At 41.9% G+C, this 21,674-nt stretch overlaps 1 protein-coding gene across 2 annotated transcripts in view; it reads right to left on the reverse strand.

The window, feature by feature from the left end:
• The window catches only part of IQGAP2 (IQ motif containing GTPase activating protein 2), a 267,686-nt gene that overhangs the window by 41,198 nt on the left and 204,814 nt on the right, over positions 1-21,674 (reverse strand). For both annotated transcript variants that reach the window (XM_046666170.1, XM_046666171.1), the window contains exons 18-27: positions 19,783-19,866; positions 18,538-18,609; positions 17,808-17,877; positions 13,874-14,082; positions 8,591-8,740; positions 5,668-5,831; positions 3,510-3,734; positions 2,148-2,288; positions 1,713-1,797; positions 1,112-1,344 (exon numbers count right to left, since the gene is read on the reverse strand). In XM_046666170.1, coding sequence (XP_046522126.1) covers positions 1,112-1,344; positions 1,713-1,797; positions 2,148-2,288; positions 3,510-3,734; positions 5,668-5,831; positions 8,591-8,740; positions 13,874-14,082; positions 17,808-17,877; positions 18,538-18,609; positions 19,783-19,866 — 1,433 coding nt within the window. The remainder of the gene's footprint in view (positions 1-1,111; positions 1,345-1,712; positions 1,798-2,147; positions 2,289-3,509; positions 3,735-5,667; positions 5,832-8,590; positions 8,741-13,873; positions 14,083-17,807; positions 17,878-18,537; positions 18,610-19,782; positions 19,867-21,674) is intronic.

Consider the following 21,674-nt stretch of genomic DNA (forward strand, 5'->3'; position numbering starts at 1 on the left):
TTTCCTCACTTTATCTCCTCAAACAACCCCCCGGTACACAGTTGTATATCTTAGTTGCAGGTCTTTCTAGTTGTGGGATGTGGGACGCTGCCTCAACGTAGCCTGACGAGCAGTGCCATCCATGTCTGCGCCCAGGATCCGAACCCTGGGCCGCCACAGAGAAGCGCGCGAACTTAACCACTCGGCCACGGAGCCGGCCCCAAAACTTTCTGCAGTAAGAGGATTTGGGGGAGTTTTCTCACGAGAGGCCACAAATTCGAAATAGAGATTAAGGATCATGAATTAGCTCTGTCAGTAGTATGTCATTAATCCAGAGGGAAACTGAGGAATGGGAAACGACCACTTTCCAAGCGAGGAGTGAAAGAGGCCACATTTATGTCATACTTCTATGACCTTCTGCCTGAAAGGCAGACAAGAGAAACAAGGAAAGCGGAGATGAACGTGCCCCTGAGGGAGCTTCAGGGTGAGGGACTCTTCCTCGTGGATTCCCTCCTGTCATGTCCCTGTGGACTGATTAGTGACATAATTCAGAAGCGCGTACGAGGTCAATAAACATAAGTCTTACAGGTATCATTGAGAGAGGTTCGAGAATAGAACAGAACATTTCACACACAATCCTCGCAAATATAACAGCTGGGTTGTCCCAACCTTTCAAGACCAAATACTCTGTTTCCTACTATTGTTTGATGCAGATAAGGCAATTTCTTCCCGATTGCACAAGTTCTTAAAAAAACAAAAATAAAAACCTTCTTCTTAAGTTCAACAAAGTGGAAATCAGCTATTTTGATTTTTTAATTCTAAGTATGATAAGCTTGCAGCATACCAGGGAGAACAAAGATCTCATTTTGTCAACAGCAGAGACCGTACATACGGGTACGACTCTGTATCAGGGGCACTGGGGACGGGGGTGGGATGAGAAACAGCAGACAGATGTGACCTAGCCTGCTTGGCCCTCCCTTCTCTCGCCCCACAGTGCCAACGAGAAGAAACACATGAGGCCAAATGAGGTTCCTGTCCGCCCCCACCCCCAAATTCCAGCTCTGAGCACAGAACACACATTGCTCTTGCCCACCATCTTGCAAGTTTCTCCAAAAGCAATGACTCCTCTCACCTGAACTTCTGATACGTCTCTGATAAATAATTGTTCATAGACGAGAGATGCTCATTTTCTCCTTCAAACAGCTTGTTGGAGGCTGCATGCTGAAGAACCTTGGCCACCGAGCCCAAGTTTCTCCTTTGGTCGGAATTGATCTGACCTCCGGCTGTCATGTCGATGATGTCAAAGCCGTCAGGAGCGACGATGGCTGGGTTCATGTACCGATAGTACAGGAGGTTTCCGACAATCTGGAGCGATGCAGAAGGAAAGACTATTTTTAAGAAAGAAAACTCAAGAATTTTAGATTTGTTTTATGGAGGTAGTCATTTATATTTCCCACTAATATAATCACACATTATTAATATAGTTGACAAAATAATTTTTGGTGGACAATATGCTTACTGCCCCCAAAAGGCTTTAATATAAAGAATCTCAATAATGTGAAAGACCTCCAAATTAACCTCAGCATAATCAATAATCTTGATAGTCATTAGAAACAGAAGACCTGCAGTGTATTACAGTGATACACGGGGAAAAATCTTACAAAATGGTACATTGGTAATTTTGGCTCACACCCCCAAGGGCAGCTACGGTGAGATTACCCTTGAAAATCTACCTTTAACAGCTCATCTTCTGTTGCATCGGGAAATTTCTCATGGATGGAATTCTTCAGTACTTTGGCTATATACCTCAATCCATAACTACATGTAAAACAGATGACAAAAGAAAATCATGGAAAAAGGCTGAGAGAGAAAGAAACACAGCAATTGTTCCAGTCAACTAAGGCTGAGCACTTTTCCTAAAAATTAAACATAAAATGAGATGGTGACAGAATCACAGGACTTGCACTGACGAGAGGCACTGGGCACTGTTCTGTACTGTTTCCTCTTTAGGGAACAGTTATGACTTTAAAATGCAAATGGAGGCAAATTTTTAAAATAGTAAATGCCATATGAGGAGGAACTCCTGTCTTCACTGCCAGGGTTTATTCTATGTAGTATTCCAAGAACTTTCAGCGGAGAACACTGAAGCTGCTACGTGAACAACTTACGGCAGTAGCTCAAGGGAAGAAACGATGGAGCTCAGGACTTTGTCAGTGACCCTGCGCAGGTTCTCGATGGAGACTTCCAGTTTGCTTTGCACTTCTGGGTATGTTAGGGCTTGTTCGGTGGTCACATCGTAAGGCAGCTTGCTGAAAATGCAACAAGGGCTTGCCATTAACCGGGAGCTCAGCCGCAAGCATTTGTACCCTTGCCAAGTTGGCTCTACGGTCAAGCTTCGTACCGTGAACTGGACTTTGCCCACTGACTCCAATGACACAACGTTTGCTAAGTGAGGGGAGGCCCCACGTGCCCAGACAGTACTCTCTGCCATCAGAGGAACTGGGGGACTGCAGGCTCTCCTAGCAAAATTAGAGGCAGATCCAAGGAATGTAGACGCAGCTAAATTTCTCTTCTTTTTTTAAATTATAAAAAAGCAGTATGTTCATTAAAGAAAAAATTGTATATGAGAAAACAAGAAAACAATACCAACCCAGAGATGACCACTTTTCATATTCTAGTACCTAACTTTCTAGGTCCTTCTCTATGCATGTGTGTATATGGGTCTCACACACCCATGGATGGAATGGAGTTCACGTATGTACACATCCCAGACAGGTCCTACCTGTATGCGGATATAGACACGCATACTTTTTTTTTTTCCCCAGAAAATGGGTTATCATGCCTAACTGCAACTGAAAACTTTATCATGAACATTTTTTGCATGCCAGTAAATATATTTCTATACCACCATTCCAAATAGTTACTACTCTATTACGTGTTATACAAACATTTATTTAACAAATTCCCCAAGGCTAAACATTTGACTTTGCCCAGGTTTTTGCTATTACAAACAGTGCTGAAACAACCATCCATGTAATTCTCTGTGCATATCTTAACTATTTCACAAGGCATCCTTTTGAAGGAAAAGAAAAAAATCTGGTATTGCCAAAATCTACACAACACCACATAGAATAAGCCAACCCTACCTGGCTCGTTAATGCGTATACGTTGAAGTTACTCACTTGGTAACTGTAAAAAAGTACACATTATCAGGTGACGAGGAAGTGTGTGCTGTTTCTATGTTTAGGTTTAGAAACACACAAAGAATAACGAAGGGAGAGAATTGTAGAAGTTGTGGCTTTGGGGATCAACTGGTCCCGAAACTTGAAAATACCGTAATATCAAGATGAGCAAGAGTCCAAGGATGTGACCTGCATGGATATGTTAAAGGGAGGGAGTATCTTGGGTTGAAAACTGACTTTGTATGGTAAACTTCGTTTTCTTAACAGAGTTTAAGAGTATATATAAATAAACATGCAAAAATGATAATAAAACATGGCTGAAAACTAGCGTCTTCCTGGCTTTGTTACCTGGCTTCTCCAGTCTGTGTTTCTAGTTGGTTCACCCAAGCCTTGTACACCTCTACTGGGCTCGTGTTGATGATCAGGGACCTGTCATCGATGATCCCTTTCACCACTGGAGCCAGGAGCTGGCGCAGGGTGTTCTGTCCACGGGCACCTCTGTTGAAGCTGACGACCATCTTGATGACTGTGGGGTTCCCAGTAACTATGTCCTGTACCTGGTCCACCTTTGATCTGAAAAAAGCCCAAACCAAAACAAAATGGTTTTCCTCTACGGATAGAATTGTAAGCAGTGTATATTCTCTCTGGCAGGCAAGGGCTTCGTGGAGTTATATTTTTCTCCGTGAAGATCAAAGATGGTGTGATTTAAAAGGAAGCAATCATTTGTAGGATGTATGTTTATTTGAGAAATTTAAGAATCTAGAAATAAGTTTTCAGCTTTAATTTTATTCTAGAAGACAGGAACGAACTGAAAATGGACCAAGACTAATAATAATACCGGGTGACATTGTGTAAGCATTGCCCCCCTCTGGTTAACAGATTTCAAAAGTAACCTTCTTGACTGAATGAACTATCCCCACTTCTTCAAATCCCATTCAAATTTATTGCCATGTAACTTCCAGCTACATCACATGGCTAAGAGCACTCTTGACTGCTGATTGCCAACTCCTATGACCCTACCCCACCTCAACCAGCGCGCCCCCCGCCCCCCGTCACCTCTGTGCAACCTCTCTCCCTTTTCCACTTCCTTTCCCTTTAGGGTCTGATAGTGCGCATCTGGGTCCTTATCTTACCTAGTCATTCCTTTTGCTTCCTTTGCTGGCTCCCCTTCGCGTATTTTATTTCTGTTCCTTTCACGTCCTTCTGTGTGATCTAACCTCAGACCTCACTCACATGCACAACTTCAACTGCCATCTCTTTGGAACCTATTCTCTGGTCTCGGTGTCTAAGCCACACCTCCTTCTTGGGAGTAGGTCTTGACTTTCCAATTTTCTGCTGGACATTTTCATGGACCTGTTCTATACCAACAGCTCAGACTCACACACTATATCTTCTTCCTTCTGACTCCCCCATTTCTCTGACTTGTGGAGCTCCAATTCATCTTGTTCATACACGGCAGCAGATCAATATTGCAAAAATCCAGTGTGGTCATGTCAACACCCTGCTCGAAAAGGTCACAGCTTCCCAAAAAGTAAACAGTGCCTCAGCACCTGGGCCTCCATTCTGTGTCTCCTGCAATCTGGTCCAGGCTCTCCCTCCAGTTCCATCTCCCAGGGGTGTCTGATGAAATCATCTTTCGGCTGGACCAATCTCCCTTCCTTCCTGCACCGTGGCTCATGCTGCTTCTATCACAATTGCACCTCATTTCCCTCTTGCATTTTTTCTTATACAAACAGTAGACTTTCTTCAAGGTTTTGGGTCAACTACCTCCTCTTCTCTAAAATCTTTATCGAATGACCTAACTGGAACTTTTCTTTCCATCCCTCTGATCTGTTACACTGTGTAGATCATTCATTTAATACTTACCTCACTCTACTGTCCAGCATCACTATATCTCATGAAGCCTATTTCTCACACTGGCTTATAGGCATCTGGGGAGCAGAGGTGCCTGGCTACTATGCTCTGGAGACCCATAGGAACTAGCATAGCTTAAGGGATCAAGAAGTCAGGAAGGCAGTTAAGGTCCATCTAGTTGGCTAAGGGCATTTCTCATGTATTATTTTTTTGCCCATTCATTATAGCTATCTACACATTTTTTACAGTAACTGAGTCAGAAAATAAATTAGCAAAAAGCAGCTCAAGTTCCAGTAAGAAGGCAGGACTATTTAGCAGAGATCATTATCCTCACCTGTTTATGGCTTTATGACTCACAGAATTTTAATTAAATTTTCCCACTGACTTTCAAAAAGCTTTTAATTTTCTGTTGTTGTATGCCTGCAAAATCAGAAGTTAGTTTAGCACTAGAAAAGGTACCACTGGTGGGAGAAAGTTGCACCTGAATATATCTATAATGATGTAGAAATTTCTCAAGAAATTTGATATATTTTAATATGTATAAATTACATATAAGAATAATTTTAAAATTATTTTAGTAAATCAGAGAAATCCACCACTAACAAAATAACCTATTCATCGGTATTTTTTACATATATGTTTATATACATACTTTATTTCTTCCTCCAGAGCAGTTTTAAAAAGCTTTAGGAGTAGATACTCTTCTCGTTGATTGGAAGCATAATTGTATAGTGTGAAAATAACAGTGTCCATAAATTTAGTTGACTTGTTCTGTGGCATCTGGAAAATCAGCTTAGCCAGGTATAAGGGATTGGTCTAAAAGGAAAGAGAGAAGAAAACGCCCCCATAAAACTATATGTTAATATATTATTAAAGCAAAGAGGAATACTCCACCCCCTGCTCTTCAGTGACATGATATGTATAAAGCATACAGAAAAGTATCCGGCATGTAACAAGACTTTAAAGGTATGAGCTAATATGAATCTTATACTATAGGAAGTTATATTAGAAAGTTACGATAGGATTTAATTTTATATACTAAATAATGTATTTAATGAAATATAGTTGTATCTTGTACACTTCACACTGTTAACCATTTTGAGCCACATTTATATTGTAGAGGCACGGAAGGGAGGCGGGTGGCCAATAGAATCTGGTATCTCAAGAGACTGGCAAGAATGGACCAAGGGCCCAGCTAAACAGGCTGTCCCAGAAGGACTGATGCATGAACAGGAAGAAACACTTCCCATATTCTGAGACTAGAAAGAAAAAGAAAAGGATATGTTACATGTGGAGACAGTGGGACGGCCGTGATGTTTTACAAGAAGTGAGAAGGTTGGAGTGAGGTAGAGAGGCTGAAGAGAGAGGTAAAAGTCAGGACAGTTGATGGAAAACACCAGAAGAAACTCACAAGAACAAAAAGACAAAAGATTGACGAGAATTTTTTAAAAAATTGACATGGAGCCCTGAGGGCTCAGCTGAGGATGGAGTCCATAGACGTAGCACCAGTCTTCATGGTAATATGGCTTTTCTCCAGTAGCTACCAACCAGGCGGAGGTTAGAAGAGAAAAAAGCAGTATTTAGATTGTACAGAAATGTAATACCCCTACCCTTCATCTTCCTGCTGATGAGAAAACAAAATTTTCCATATGTGGAAACTAGTGTTCATCTAACACTCCAGCAACTTGGCTTTAGAGTTTTTAAGAAAATCCAAATTCTGGTTTACTTTACACTTACATTTCCGTTCAAGCTCATAAAGATTGGCTGAAGTGTTATGAATAGGCAGCTCAGGACAACGTTTTCTTTTTCCCTCCATAGTGATTCTTTTGCCACACTAAGCACATGGGATCATGAGAAAGGAAACTCACTCTACCACTAAAGAAGCCAGCTCTCCATTCCTCTCAAATGACCTAAAACTGTAAATTTAGGCTCAGAATGAGGAGACAAATCCCCAGCAAAACCTGTAGCAGCTGACCTGCTGCTGTGGTAAGGATTCTGGCCGAGGCTTGATCCCAAGGCCAAAGGAGCCCAGACCACTTGCTTTTCTACAGTTTCCTTCTTGATCTCGGGCCACTGTCTCCGAAGGAGAGAGAAGGAAAAGTGGAGAAAAACATGTGATTTCCAGAGACCTTCCCTGAACGGTCACATCCTGGGGCTGTCAGTTTTGGATTATTTGGGGAATAAAACTTGGTGGAATTGTCCTAGTCATGCTCCTGTGCCTTTTCTCCTTTCCATTAAGGAGCCTCCACTTACATATAACAGGGTAAACAACACAAGTCTTAGGCCAATGACTAAATCTTCACTTTCCTTATGACAACAAAGTCTATCAAAACCTAACATTAGAAAACTAAATCCTAAAGAAGCTTCATATACTTGGAAGTTCACGGAGGTCAAAAACGACAAATGCCTAAGAATAAATTTCCAACTGGTGGATGATGACTAATCTAATTTAGCAGATGCGCACTCTGAGCCCTCTTTCTTTCTGAAAAGGTTGTTGGTGCTTAAGCAGTGGATTCCGAGAACAAGTCTAAGTTTTACCATTTTTCTTTCTATGCTGCCACATCGTGGTCATCAGTGGCTCTACACCTGATTGCCAATCTATTATTCCAAGTACAGAACCCTCAACTCGGCCAAAATTAACGTCTCTTCTCTCAACGGGGCTAGCCGCACTTCGTTCACGGTTTGGGTAACGTGCTCTCTATACACCTAAGGTCAGTGGCGCCTTCAAGCAAAGATTCAGGCACCGCCAGGCCTTGACGGAACCACCCCCCACAGCAGCAGTGCCCCCCCCCCCATGGGAGGGACCCCTGACTCTCAGGGAAGAACTGCAGATCCACCCCCTTGGGAATGTCTTCCTGCTGAAGGAAAGGCTTTATTTAGATCTATCGCTACAGCTTACTCAGTTTCCTTTGGGACTAATGGGACGTGCTGGTAGGGCAGATGGGGCAGATCAACAGTCAAACAAAACCACAGAGTCCAGATGTAACCAGGTCAACCGATTAGTTCTCACCCGTACTCTGGAAGCAACGGAAAATTACTGCTCATTTAAGTCATAGTGATGGCACGAAAATAATGAAATAAAGAAAGATACGCTACTTCCCTAATCCAAACTCTCCGACTCTTTCCTCAAAAGAAGGGCAGGCTGGATCTGGCAAAGATCTCTTTTTCACCTAGTTAGTCTTTTCACGGCTGACCGCGTCGGCTTATGTTATTAGATTTATACTGTTTCTGCAGATGACTATAGTAAAACGTAGTCGCAAAGACATGGAAGTCAAAGACTCTGAAGCCACACTGCCTGGTCCCAACATCTTTGCTTTACCATCGACTGGCTGAGTCTCCGTTTCCTCATATGTCATACGGGATAACAATGATAATTATTTTCTGATGGTTCCCAGGGTTGTGGTAGGCATTAAACGAGATCATGCATATAAAGCATCTAGAATAGCACCTGGTACCTGGCAGGTGCTCAGAACATGTGAGCCACCAGTGCGGTAGGCAGGGAGAAGACCCACGTAACCCACAAGCACGGACCACAGTACTGATCCAAAACTCAGGGGAAAAGAAACTGTCCTCACCTGTAAAAGATAAAATAGCTGCTGATAGGTTTCTAGTGTTTTTCTCCTCTCCTTACTCAAACTTTTGATTCCCTGGTTGTCAGTGTTATTCAGTATTTGTATCTCTCCACCTTTTTTCTTATTCAGCTTCGTTCTGTGTGAGATTACATCCTGGAAAAAAAATTTGATGAAATTACTACTTTTTACTCTGGCGCTCTTCACCTCCTCCCTTCACATACAACCTGAAACACACAGAGTCGGGAAGATTAATTTTCCACATTTTCCTCAGGAAGAGACGAAGACACAATGTTAAACAAATTATGGAAATCCAGCTTGCAAGTGCATTTGGCTTTTTAAATATTTGTTGTCCCAAGCTGGACTTATCTGCTCGTAAGACGTGATGAAGGCACCAAGACAATTCAATAGGGACAGAACAGTCTTCTCAACAAACGATGCTTGGACAGCCGGGGATCCAGGACAGACAGTGACTGTTAAGGAATATGGGGGTTTTCTTTGGTTTTTTGAATTGAAATATTATTCACATACTATAAAATGCATGCTTTTAAAGTGTATAATTCAGCGATGTTTAGTATATTCACAAGGTTGTGTAACCATCACTATCTAATTCCAGAACATTTTCTTTGGGCTTCCTTTTTGGGGTGACAAGCTTAAAGGGTCATGAACAAAAATAGGTCCTTTACATAAGGGGCTACCAAACACTTTTTACAGAGACCCACAATAAAAAATACATTTTACATCTTTCGTTGGTGTACACACACACACACACACACACACTATACTAAACAATACTTATCCTTACTACTGGGGCACACTGATATTTCCAATTTTCTTTTATTCTAGCCCATTTTTAAAGACTGCCGATGTGACATGCTAACCGGATTTCATCACCCACCAATGGCACATGACTCACATGAAAGTCACAGTTCTAGGACACCTCCTCTGCTACTTAACATTGGGTTGCTGTCCCACAGAGTAGGTGGCAAGAAAGTTGTTTTTTTTCAAAACTTCTTCCCTCTGCTTCCCTGAGCTCTTAGGCCAAGCTCCACATGAGGACTCGATTGGTAGCCAGTAAGTATCAGGATGCTTGACCACTGTTCCTTAGTGGAGGAACGCTGGGCGTTTCAGGCAATAGAGTGCTTGGCTGCGCATGCACTGCTGGCCACCTAGCATCCCTGGCCCTGTCTGCTAAATGCCAGTAGGGACCCCTAGTCATTCTGACAACCAAAAACATGCCTGCTTCCACTTCCAGTTGCCCGTGGGGATGAGAACGACTGTCAGCGTTTGTGTACAGGACAAGCTCTAAATCTGCTTGCCTCCTAGCACCCAATTCTCAGAGCTGCGGTCAGCCCATAAGTAGAAAAAAACTCTTGGAGCTCTGAGGAAGATAGCTCTAAGTGGTTACATCCACTGCCTTCCAGGTATGTGATTTTAGTTTTTCCTATTCTCAGCTGAGAGATTTGTCTTAATCATTTGCTTCCGTCCCCCTAATTGCTTACATGGGGAAAGAGGGGGATTTGATTTGCATTTCTATAACATTTTTTTTAAAAGGCAAGATTTCCCCTCTTGTTTCACAAACATATAAAATACATTCAAGGGGCCGGCCCCATGGCCGAGTGGTTGGGTTCGTGCACTTTGCTTCGGCGGCCCAGGGTTTCGTTGGTTCGGATCCTGGGTATGGACATGGTACCGCTCATCAAGCCATGCTGAGGTGGCGTCCCACATGCCACAACTAGAAGGACCCACAACTAAAAATATGCAACTATGTACGGGGAGGCTTTGGGGAGAAAAAAGGAAAAAATAAAATCTTTAAAATACAATCAAAATGAAGACAGGAAGCCTAGTGACCACCAGATGGAGGTGAAGTGGAAGTCTAGGCAGGCGGCTGTCTGATATCCTTATCTGTGAGAAGTCCTAGACATCACTAGACCAACTCTGGCTTACAATTCCATTTAACCCAGGTTTTTCCTCTTCAAATAACTGGGATGTGTAGATCATTCAGTTCCCTCAAATATGTAGAATAAATTGATTATCTTGATTTTAAATATATAGTGGATAAAAAATCTTGGTACTTATATTCCCCGTCTTACCTACTTTCCATGGTGGTGGCTCTGGAACCTAGAGACTTTGTTTTGTTCTAGACCTCATCTTTAGGGTGACGGTTTTTGACATATACAGAAGAGAAGAGAGGGTGGCGGTGGTGAGCCAGCTCTGGGGCAGAGCTGAATTCCTCTGCCTTAGAGATGGAGACATTTGGTGAAGGCTGGACAGGGAGAGGAGCGTAGCCAGGGAACCAGTGGCGTCCAGCGCTGAGCCCTACAGGGGAGAGGCCGGGGAGACCTAGTGGCTGTGCAGAGGGAACAGTCTGGCTGCTCGGGATGCCAGCGCAGAGCCGGGCAGGTGGATGCAGTGAGCTGCTCTTCCTTCCTCCCTGTGAACTTTCACCTTGCTCACAACCGCTCTCGTGTGAAGGGAGGTTTGCTTTGGGAAGCTTGAAGAAGGGGCCAAAGGCCAACCCAGACGGGTTCCAAACAGAGGCATATGCTTTGTATTAATAGAAATTTAATTTCCCCTCTTCTTATCAATAAATATGGAAGATTTGAGGAATGCAGGTTTGAAGGAGCAACAGCCTTAGCTTGTTCATGAGATTGCCACACCTCATGCTGCCCCGATTGCTACCATCTTCCTCCTCCCCGATCGCAGGATATCTGCATGCAGGTAATACGCTACAACAGAAAAATTTTTATAGAAGGTGTGGACTAGTATAAGGTGCTTGGGGCTTGGAGTCATAAAAATACGCGTATCTGCAAAGCGGAAGTAGCTTTGTGACCTTGTGCAGGTCAACCTCTCTAAGCCTCCGTTTCCTCAATCGATAAAATGGGCTATAATAGCAATCTGACTGGGTTGCCGTGAAGATTAAAAATATCCGTAAAGCATTTAGCACATTTTCTAGTGAAGAAAACGAGGTTCAGAGAGGTTAAGAAACACGCCCAAGGAAGCATGCTGATATAAGCAGTGAAGTGGTATAACTAAGCAACAAAGTGAATCTCTATCCTGGGTTTCAGGCGGCCCAGTCTGCAAGTCTGCACCCAGAGGGCACATCACAGCCGTCAGTGGGAACTTCAGCCACTCGGGATTACCTTCAGCTTCTCTCCAGGTTTTCCTTCAGGCTAGTGTGAGTCTACTCACACCTTTCTTCCTCCCTGTGCCTCTAAGAAACTTCCATGTCACACGCTTTGTCTCCATCTCCAAACCATTCTTTTTGCCTTAAACCAATGACAGCCACTTCACTCACTCACTGACTCTCTGAGGTTTCCAGGAGGAAGGCCAATTTTCCAAGAATTGTGAGATCTGCGGTTACTGGAGGGAGCTAGAGTTACTGTTTACCAACCAAGCTACTTCCCTTTAAAATCTTTTTTTCTCACTAAACACATGCTCAGGGTCAAAAAAAAAAACGGATAAAGAAGATAAGTTTAATTCTACCACCCAAAGAAAACTCGCTTAACTTTTTTTCTTATAGCTTAAGTATATATATATATATTTACAATGAATGAAATTAGTTTAACTTCTAATATGTGTTTGATAAAAGTCTGGTATTTGAAGAGGTAAGATGAAAAGTTAACTTTGTTTTACAACGTTATCAATTAGGAATACTTAAAAAAAACTTTAAAACATTCATAAAGATCTGAAAATCTGCCATGATTGTATTCCCACAAGCTACATAATATTTCTACTATTTACTGTTTTGCAACTAAGACTTTATTGTAAAAGGCAAGGAGCTTCCTGTTTACGACTTTATGGGAATAGGATACAAGAGCAGTTTAAGGCTATAAAAGGGCATTCTCTCAAGGACCTTCTGGAGTACATTATACTTTCAAAGTTCTCATGTGTGTCAGACAATACAAACACATTTTTTTAAAAAAAGAGTAAAGTATTATTGTTTTTCTGGATAAAATAATGAAAACTGAGTTAAATGCAGAACATTTAAATTGTTTTCTTAATATTTAGAAAAGATGATCCTTTCTCATGTTACGAAGTGCTCTATTTTCCTTATTTTCTCTGCACCATTTCACTAGGATCTCTGTGAGGGCTGGAAACCAGAGTGGGCGTTCACGTGGCCACTTATCTGGTAGCCTCCCACGGCTTCGCATCTCCCGGTTTTCCAGAACTATGTATTTGAGTCACCGGCATTTGACTCGCCACCTGGACCCACCGTGGCGTTCTCAGAGCTTCCAGAGGTCAGCTTTCCCCTCTTGACCTATCAGTTTCCTGAAAACTGATATGGCACAGGAGCAGGGACCTGGAGAGAAGCCTGATTCTAGAAATCTCCTTTTCTGGGGGAAAAATGACACTTTTCACATGGTTTTCAGGAGCTCTGACACTGGCAGCTTTCACACATACAAAACTACAGCATTATTTATTTAGGGGCTATTATTGGGGCAGTACCACGCTGTGGAGGGGCCATGATGGAAATGTGTGGGAGTGTTTTTTAACATGTTAATGATCGGAGGGCACTACTGGCTTCTAGTGGGTGGCGGCAAGGGAGGACAGATGTTCTGCTGTCCTGCAGTTTGTAGGAAGGTCCTGCATGAATAATTGTCCACACTTTGCATGCCTGGATTTTGAACGTCCTGCTGGTCTTTCGTGTAGGTCAAAATTCTGTGTATAATTATTTGAGCCTAGAATCGACTTGTTTTACATATAAGCACAATACATTTCCCCCACAATTTTAATATACACTGAGTTTTCTAGGACTGCAATTCTGTGTAAATTGTGGGGGGAGACCACATTTTGCTTATTCGGAACTTTCCATTTTGGAAAATGAAAAAACTGACAGTTCCACGGCTTGCCTGGATCAGCGTCATCAGTAGCTATTTGTGGCTCTCTCGACCCAGGGTTATTCTGAGAAGAGCCCAAACCTCGGCATCTTGGTCATGCAGCTTCTAATGGCATTGGGCCCACGTATTTTCAAATTGAAATATGTGTTTTTATTATAAATAACTTTCTTTTTAATACAAAAACTTTAGTCTTATTACGAAGGTACATATGTAAGCAGGTTTTATTTCATATCAAAATGGTAAAGAAGCCCTACGAAATATGTTATAAAGGGGGGAGGGCATAGAATTTTGCAGGCCTGAGAACCACTAATTTGTAAGGAAAATGGTAAATGAACTTTGGCCAATTCATTCTGGATTTCAATTGAGCTTAGCTGGACCAAGGCGTCGTGCGTCAATATACGTGCACTTTCTTTCTTCTGGGAGCCACCAGTCCCAAGACCCCACTGACCTCTAGCGTGATCCTGTTCTTCACCAGCAGCCCAATCTTGATGTCCATCAGGTTCAGGTCTTTCTCTAGCTGTTGATTGCCCCTGATCTTGGTCACCACTTCCTCCCTCAATCGCGCTACCTCCAGCTCCTCCTGGAAATCCAAGTCACTTTGGTCCAATAGGTGTACAAATTTGCGGATTACTGTTAACGGTGGGTTTTCAGAGCCAACTGCAGAGAAAGGAGCAGGCATGCTTTCATTAGGCAAGATTGCAATTATTTATTTTTTTTTAAAGATTTTATTTTTTCCTTTTTCTCCCCAAAGCCCCCCAGTACATAGTTGTATATTCTTCGTTGTGGATCCTTCTAGTTGTGGCATGTGGGACGCTGCCTCAGCGTGGTCTGATGAGCAGTGCCCTGTCCGCGCCCAGGATTCGAACTAACGAAACACTGGGCCGCCTGCAGCGGAGCGTACGAACTTAACCACTCGGCCACGGGGCCAGCCCCAAGATTGCAATTATTATGAATAGGAAAGAAACCAGGTCTTTAAATAAAGCATTACCAGAAAAAAAAAGGCAACAGAACAACTTGGTTTCTGGAGTGAATCATCCTGCCCCATGTAAAATCTAGACAAGGAAACTGATCATATAAATAAATGCACACCACTGATAATGTCCAGCCTCACTATTCTCTAGTTATCTAATACTCATTTATCAGCCCTCTCTCACACTGTTGCCAGGACTCACGCACTGAGAAGATAGTTCTATCTGTGCCTTATTGATGAGGAACCTGGGAAAGAATGTTAATGTAAGTTACCTCAGCTCTGAGAGCTTGTGGCTGAGCCAGATAAGTGATTTCTGTTCTTGCTGCAGGAAGCAGAAAGTGGTTTCTCTCGCCCCAAAAGACCTTTGGGAAGGAGCAGGAACTGGGTGAAAGGCGAACTAGAAATGATCAATGGAGGAAGAACTTTAAGGCCAAATAAGGGCCAATGGAACACAACAGGAACACATGTTCTACTTGTCAGAAACAAAAGATTTCAGAAACTGAAATTTGTTCCTTGTCCTTTCAGCATGGACCAAGGGAGGGTGCTCAGCACCTCAGAGACCAGCCTCAGTTGTCGAGGGGTATCTACAGAAATTCTAAAAAGCTTTCTTAGTGCCTTGCACGTCAATTATGCTTTAATTCCCTGGCACACTGACTTTTGAAAAAAAAATTTTTTTAAGGTGTTTAGTGAGATGTACTCTGGGTAAACTTTAAGAATAAACTGTCTGGACCTTCACTGATGAACGATTACACACAGCAATACAAAGACGGCTTCACAGAGCCCAGCTCAGTTGTGGCAACCTCAATAACTGCCCTCTCCTTCACATCTAAGGCCCTGTCAATCTTCCTTTTACTTCCAGCTTGGTTCTGTGGTGTTTTGACAGTCAAGGAATAAAAAGAGTTCAACCAAGAAAGAATTAAAGCATGAACCCAGCATGAACGACCAAGTCTAGAGGCATCCGTATTACTTTTTGCCACTTCTGATGGTCTTTATTAGAGAAGTCACCTTGGATCCGGGGACCCCCCTCATTTCCTCATCACTGAAGCACATGAGAATTTATTTTCCTACCATTTCTAGCAAAGATGTTGCTGATGACATCACCATTTCAGAAAAAGCCAGAGCTTTTTCTGTACCAGAGCTCCTTTATGTAGCTAACTTGAGAGAACATGAGCCATCTCATTTGTGTCTAAATTTCTCTCTCTCTGCACCTAAGGATTGTGTATCTTTGCCTGAGCTAATAGGCTTGTTAGAAACAAATTAATATTTTAGCTTCACTAATTATTATGGTTCAAACTTAATATTTCTTCTATCAACAGTAGGCTTTTTGACATCTTCATGGTTGGGAATCACTTTGTGATATTCTAATTTCAGGAAGTCACATAACTTCATAGTCAGCCCTTAAAAGTGGTCATAGGACAGTCCCAGCAATTTCCAAGCTTGAGTGCATTCAATGCCTTTCCAGAAGGAATGGGTGAAGATGGATGATGATAAACTAAGAAAAGTGATCTTTTTTCCGATTAAAAATAGTCTTAGTTTTATGAAGATGCTGAATTGAGACAGAAGTGAAAATTCACATTTCAGTTACCACAAAACCACCCTATTTGCCAAAGCCCAGAGCAACATAGATCTACCTTATTCACTAACATAGTTTCTATCTACTTTCTACGCTTTAACACAAAATCACCTCGATTTTTTCACTGAAATTTCTTTTGTCTTTGTTATTAAAAAAGCCAAGGTAACCAAGTGCAAACCACGACTACCCACAAAAACATGTTACCTGGAATGAAACGTAAAGCAGCCAGTGTGTTCATTTGGAAAATTTATTTGTAAGTTGCCTTTCATGTGCTATGGCAACAGCAAACCTGCTTTAGTGTGTTAGGGCTCAGAAAACAAACCCCCTACTCAGCCTTCTTGTGAAAAACTGAAAGAGATCTTCCAACTGAGAGACGAATCTCAGTAATTCAAAAGTGGAGAAGTGTAGCACTGAAAAGCCTGGCCGACCTTTCCTCACCCGGTTTGCATACTGGACTCTGGAATCTAGTGGAAGTGGGCAACATCCAGTAGATTCTGCAGGCTGGAGGCAGAACGCAGCCCCTGAAGCTTCCCGAGGGTTTTCCTGAACAAGTACCAGGGAAGTTCTTTCCTGAGCCTTCTACTTCGCCCCACAATTCAGATAGACTTTAGACAACGAAGGGAACTGGTTAAACTATTTACTGGGTACTGTGCTAGGATCATCGCTGAACAGTTTTTTATTTCCTCCAAAAAATAAAAATAAGAAACAAGGCGGAATCAGAGACGACATAATGGCCATTTTCATTACTAAGACACACAAATAATGATTTTTTACCATCTCAAAACTACTTTTGAGGGGCTGGCCCTGTGGCAGAGTGGTTAAGTTTGCACGCTGTGCTTCGGTGGCCCAGGGTTTAGCCAGTTCGAATCCTGGGCGCACATCTAGCACCACTCCTGAGGCCATGCTGAGGTGGCGTCCCACACAGCACAACCAGAAGGACCTGCAACTAGAATATGAAGCTAGGTACTGGGGGGCTTTGGGGAGAAGAAGAAGAAGAAGAAAAAAGATTGGGAACAGATGTTAGCTCAGGGCCAAAAAAACACACCTACTTCTGAATGGCCTAGATAAAATGTTAAAAATTTGCGCAGTACTAATAAATTTATCATCAAGCTCTTCTTGACTTAATCTAGGACATGTTCTCATGATAATTCAGCAGATAAAGAATGATCTTCCCTATGTAAAAACAGAATAACAAACACATGTAGAGCTGGGACTGTCAAAAAGTAGATGATATTTCTGGCTGATTTTCACTTTATTTTGCTATTTTCAAACTTTCCACAAATGGCATATACTAGTATTATAAGAAGAAATATTTTAAAAACCACAGCTACTGTGAGAAGCCCAGAATGAAATTACAGGAAGATTTTGTAGTTATCTTTGAGAGAGAAAGTACATGCTTTTTACGTTCTTATTCATATTTCCAAAATTTCTTATATGAATGTGTTTTATTCTTATAACGAGGGGGAAAAGATCATAGGCCAGTGAATGAATTAAACAGTGCAAATGTAAGCTTATCTTCTGGTTAACTCTTTTGCGTTAGATTCAGACTCTAGCTCAAATTTAATGTAAAAATATCAGCATTTATGCCAACTCCATTCTTCTTGAAGAAATCATATCCACTCCACTTGCCCCTTCCACTGATAACAGGAAGGCCCATTCCTGTCGGCACACGTTCCTTCGTGTACCCATTCAGACCTGGGGCCTGAGATGCTCAAGCTGCCTGGACACAGTGGGCATCCTCTGCCCTTGGGGCACCCCCGGAAGTGCCTGAGATGGAAACAGCCTGTCCTTGCCTAGTTTCTGAGGGGCCGTACCTCGTTTCAGAACGCTCCCACTCACCCAGTGTTTTGTAGTCGTCTCTTGCTTTGTTTGCTCTCAACAGCGACTGTATTTTCACGATTTCATTATTCTGCAAAAGAATGTGACCAGCCATGACCTTCCAGAGTCCCATCTACTCCACTATTTCAGACTTTAGAACTCTTTGAGAACTGACCATATTTAAGAACAGACACGATTTAGAAATGACAGTAGTTAGATATGGTGCAGTCAATGTTTTATTTTTGCATTTCCTTTGAAGAAAGGATAAGTTAGCTAAAGTGATAAACAAGGTTGAACAGGGACTGTTTACGTAAAAAGATCTAAAAAGGGAAAAAAACTTTTAGCATCAAACTTAGATGATCCAGTCTACCTTCACATGTCTCTTCCTGAAAGAGCCCCAAAAAATTCCTGCGGTGGGCTTCTATTTAAGTTAATCAGTTAGCAGTTAGAAAAACTTTACAAGCAATGTCGGAAAACACTCTTTAGAATCTTTTCTCTTTGGCATTACTAGCCCAATCGGTTCCTTGTCACTCACGTCCTACCCAGTCCTGACTGGTGAAGACTCACTCTGAACCCGAGTTCTGAAGGAAAAAAGTAGGCCTCCACGTATGACCATGTTGAGCTCTCAGACCTCTTTTTCCTCCTAGTGTTCATTCCCACCACTTAATAAAAATCCTGCAGTGCTGACGTCTAACAAAGCACTCATTCATTCATCTTCAGGCAGGACAAAACCCACACACAGATCTCTTACGTGATCTCTGAAATACTGTAGTCGTGAGAGGTAACTCCTCCGTGCCGTTACCATCCGGAACCAGGACTGAATCTAAAAATAAATTAAGTCAAACAGAGACATCAAAGCAATTACCAAACAACATTTCATCTCTTTTTATGCAGTCTTTCTAAAAATAATATTGTTACTTTGATTAAAAACTAAAAATTAGCAGCCCACCAAATAATAAACATCTAAAGCCTAATATTCACCTGCTACTTCTTTTATTTTTCTTTCTTAAGGAGTTTAAAACATTTTACACGTTATGGTGGGGAAGGTAACAGAGGTTTGCACTATTTTGCTTTACTCTCAATAAATAAAAGCCATGAGGGCAAGGCATTTTGCTGAGAGTTGCAATGGGTCAAGGAATCATATTAAACAAAGTCCAGGGTTTCTTCTAACAGCCCTTAAATGCATCCAATAACCTTTACATCTTTACAGGAAAACATCTAAAGAGGTCTCACGGGGACCAACTGTGACCAACAGTTCTCTGAGAATAGGCTAGCATTTCTCGGTGAGCAGAGGACAATATGAAGGAGCTGATGCACCATGGAGCTGGACCACGTCATCCTCCGTCTGTCTTCACCGTTTAAAAAGTCTTCTAAACGAATCTCATCTGATTCCGATGTCTCTCCAGCCCCACTATTCTGACTCTCATCTTATGTCCAAGTGGTCACCCAGTTCATTTCTGAACAGTCCTTTGGTTTTCAGCTCTGGAAGAGGGGGCATCCAGTGTCTTTTCTTTCTCTACGTTCAGAGCCCTCAGCCTGGGTGGAGAGCTGCATTAGACTGGCTCCCACCCAGACACAGGTCCCAACTTACCTCTACTGCTTCTTGTCATTGGTTTTGCATTTGCCTTACAACTAAGATCTTGTATGCTTAAGTTTGAGCATTCTAAATACATATGACCAGAGGCACATGAAATAAAGCTGGGTGTCCCTCAGACCTTCAGTGATAGATTTGGACTTTCTAGAGAAAGAGTGTTTACTGGTTATGACGCTCTTTCACATTTGATTCTCATAACCACATCAACAACCTGAGCCAGTGTTTCAATGGACTGGAAGATGATCAGGCAAGTGAGAAGCGGAGGTGGGACTCAAACCCAGGACTTGCTCCTGACTTCAAGACTCATGCATATTCTTTCTATCGTCTGTCTTCCAGAAGCAAAAGTAAAACGAAGGGAAAAGTTTGAGTCAAGCACTTGACAAGGCAGGAGAGGATGTTTACCTTCACAATGGAAGTAGCATTATCAGCAAACGTTTGCCGCCTGCTTAGATACGCTTCCCGTTGTTTGTGTCCCTTCCACAAAGCCTGTGGAAAACAGTGAGTTACAGAATTAATTATGCGCAACAGTTTTCCACAGTTTATTTTAGAAACTGTAAGAACAGAGGATATCTCAAAGGACACTGAGCTGCAACGCTGGCAGAGACCCTCCCCTCCAAATATCGCCCGGATGCCAGCTCTGGGGGTGGACCTCAAACTGAGCAGAGTGCACCAGCTCACAGCTCAGCTTGTCCCCAGCTCAGGAAAGCAGAGTTACCAGGCAGAAGCTCAGTTTCCCATTTGAAAGCTTATTTTATCAAGGCCCTGGATGACAAGAAGTAATAATAAAATGGAACTGCTCCAAAACATACAGGTTAACTGGGTGCTGGTATTATTTGGTAACAATGTAAGATGTTTCAAAATAATGACTAATAAGTATCTTGGCTGCAACAAGTGGCCCGCTGTGGCCCGGACTGAAGAGGAAGCTGCTCCACTGACTTGTGACTGGATCTCTGAAAGTGGGAGTGCCGTGAGCGATCATTTCTCATCTCTTTTCTTCCTACATAAAGTTTAACGATGCTTCATCACTATATATATATATAACCATCATCGCTAAAGAGAACTTTTACAGGAAACATTTACAAACACTAGACAATTTTTAATGGTGTCTTTAGAATGATTAAATCCATAACTATTATGAGTTTATTCCAATTCACTTTGAGAATCTTTTTATTGAAACATATCTTTGCAACTCACTCTAATTCTCTGGTTTTCTTTTTCAAAGAAGAAACAAAAGTTCCTTGTGAAAAAGGACAAATAGAAAAATCAAATTATTTTTATAATTTTTTCATGTCTGCATATATCAATCTACCTCATTCATTCTTTTTTAAAAAGGCACATGGAATTTTATTATTGTTTAAAAAATAATATACTTTTTTGTAATGATTCAAAACAAAAAACTAAGTGAGGATGGAATAAAAATGATCAGCTGAGCCCTTGCTCCAGATTTCCCCCCTCAATTCAAATCCCTAGAAATGAGGAATATGCTTTTTAAAAAAACTTTTAATTTTGAAATAATTATAGACTTACAGGAAGCTGCAAAAATTATACATTGAGTGCCATGTACCTTTCCCCGATCTTCCCCCCAGTGGTAACATCTTACAAATATTCTTTTCAAGCAATCCACAACAGTGCTAGCAAATAAGAAGGCAGGTGGATCAAAAACTATGAGGGAAGAGAGAAGGCAGCTGGTATCGGACTGAAAGAGGAGACCACAGAACAAAATTCTACAAAAATGCCGGCTGGCTCTAAGCTCGAGGGAAGCAGTCAGAGTAATTTTGCAAAAGATGTCACCTTATCCACTTGCCAAGCCGCAGACAAGAAGCAAAGATGGGAGAGTGGGGGTTGGGAAAAGTACAAAAGAGCATATGGCCTTTTAGGAGGGAATGTAGCGATATCAAATTTATAATTTAGCCTTTTGCCTAGTGCTTCTAATTTTCAATATATCTAAACTAAGGAAATGCAAGCATCTGTGTCGAAAAACTATACATAAGGATTTTTGTCGCAGCATTGTTCGTAAAAACAAAACGTATATGGAGCAGAATGTTTACAAACGGGGAAGAGTTAGATAGAGTGTGATTGCCCTCATACTGAGGGACGTCACATGGTAGTTAAGGACAATGAGGAGGAGTCACATAATTTGACCGTGGAAATGTTCTGTATCTTGAGGAACAGGAAGATCTCCAAGATACATTGCTAAGAGAAAAAGGAAACTGCAGTTCACTGCACCTAGTATGATACAACATGTTAACAAAAAAAGAAAAGCATAAAACGATAATACATATTTCTAGGCAAAC

The sequence above is a fragment of the Equus quagga genome, chromosome 7 (genome assembly GCF_021613505.1).
Source record: "Equus quagga isolate Etosha38 chromosome 7, UCLA_HA_Equagga_1.0, whole genome shotgun sequence".
Taxonomy (NCBI): domain Eukaryota; kingdom Metazoa; phylum Chordata; class Mammalia; order Perissodactyla; family Equidae; genus Equus; species Equus quagga.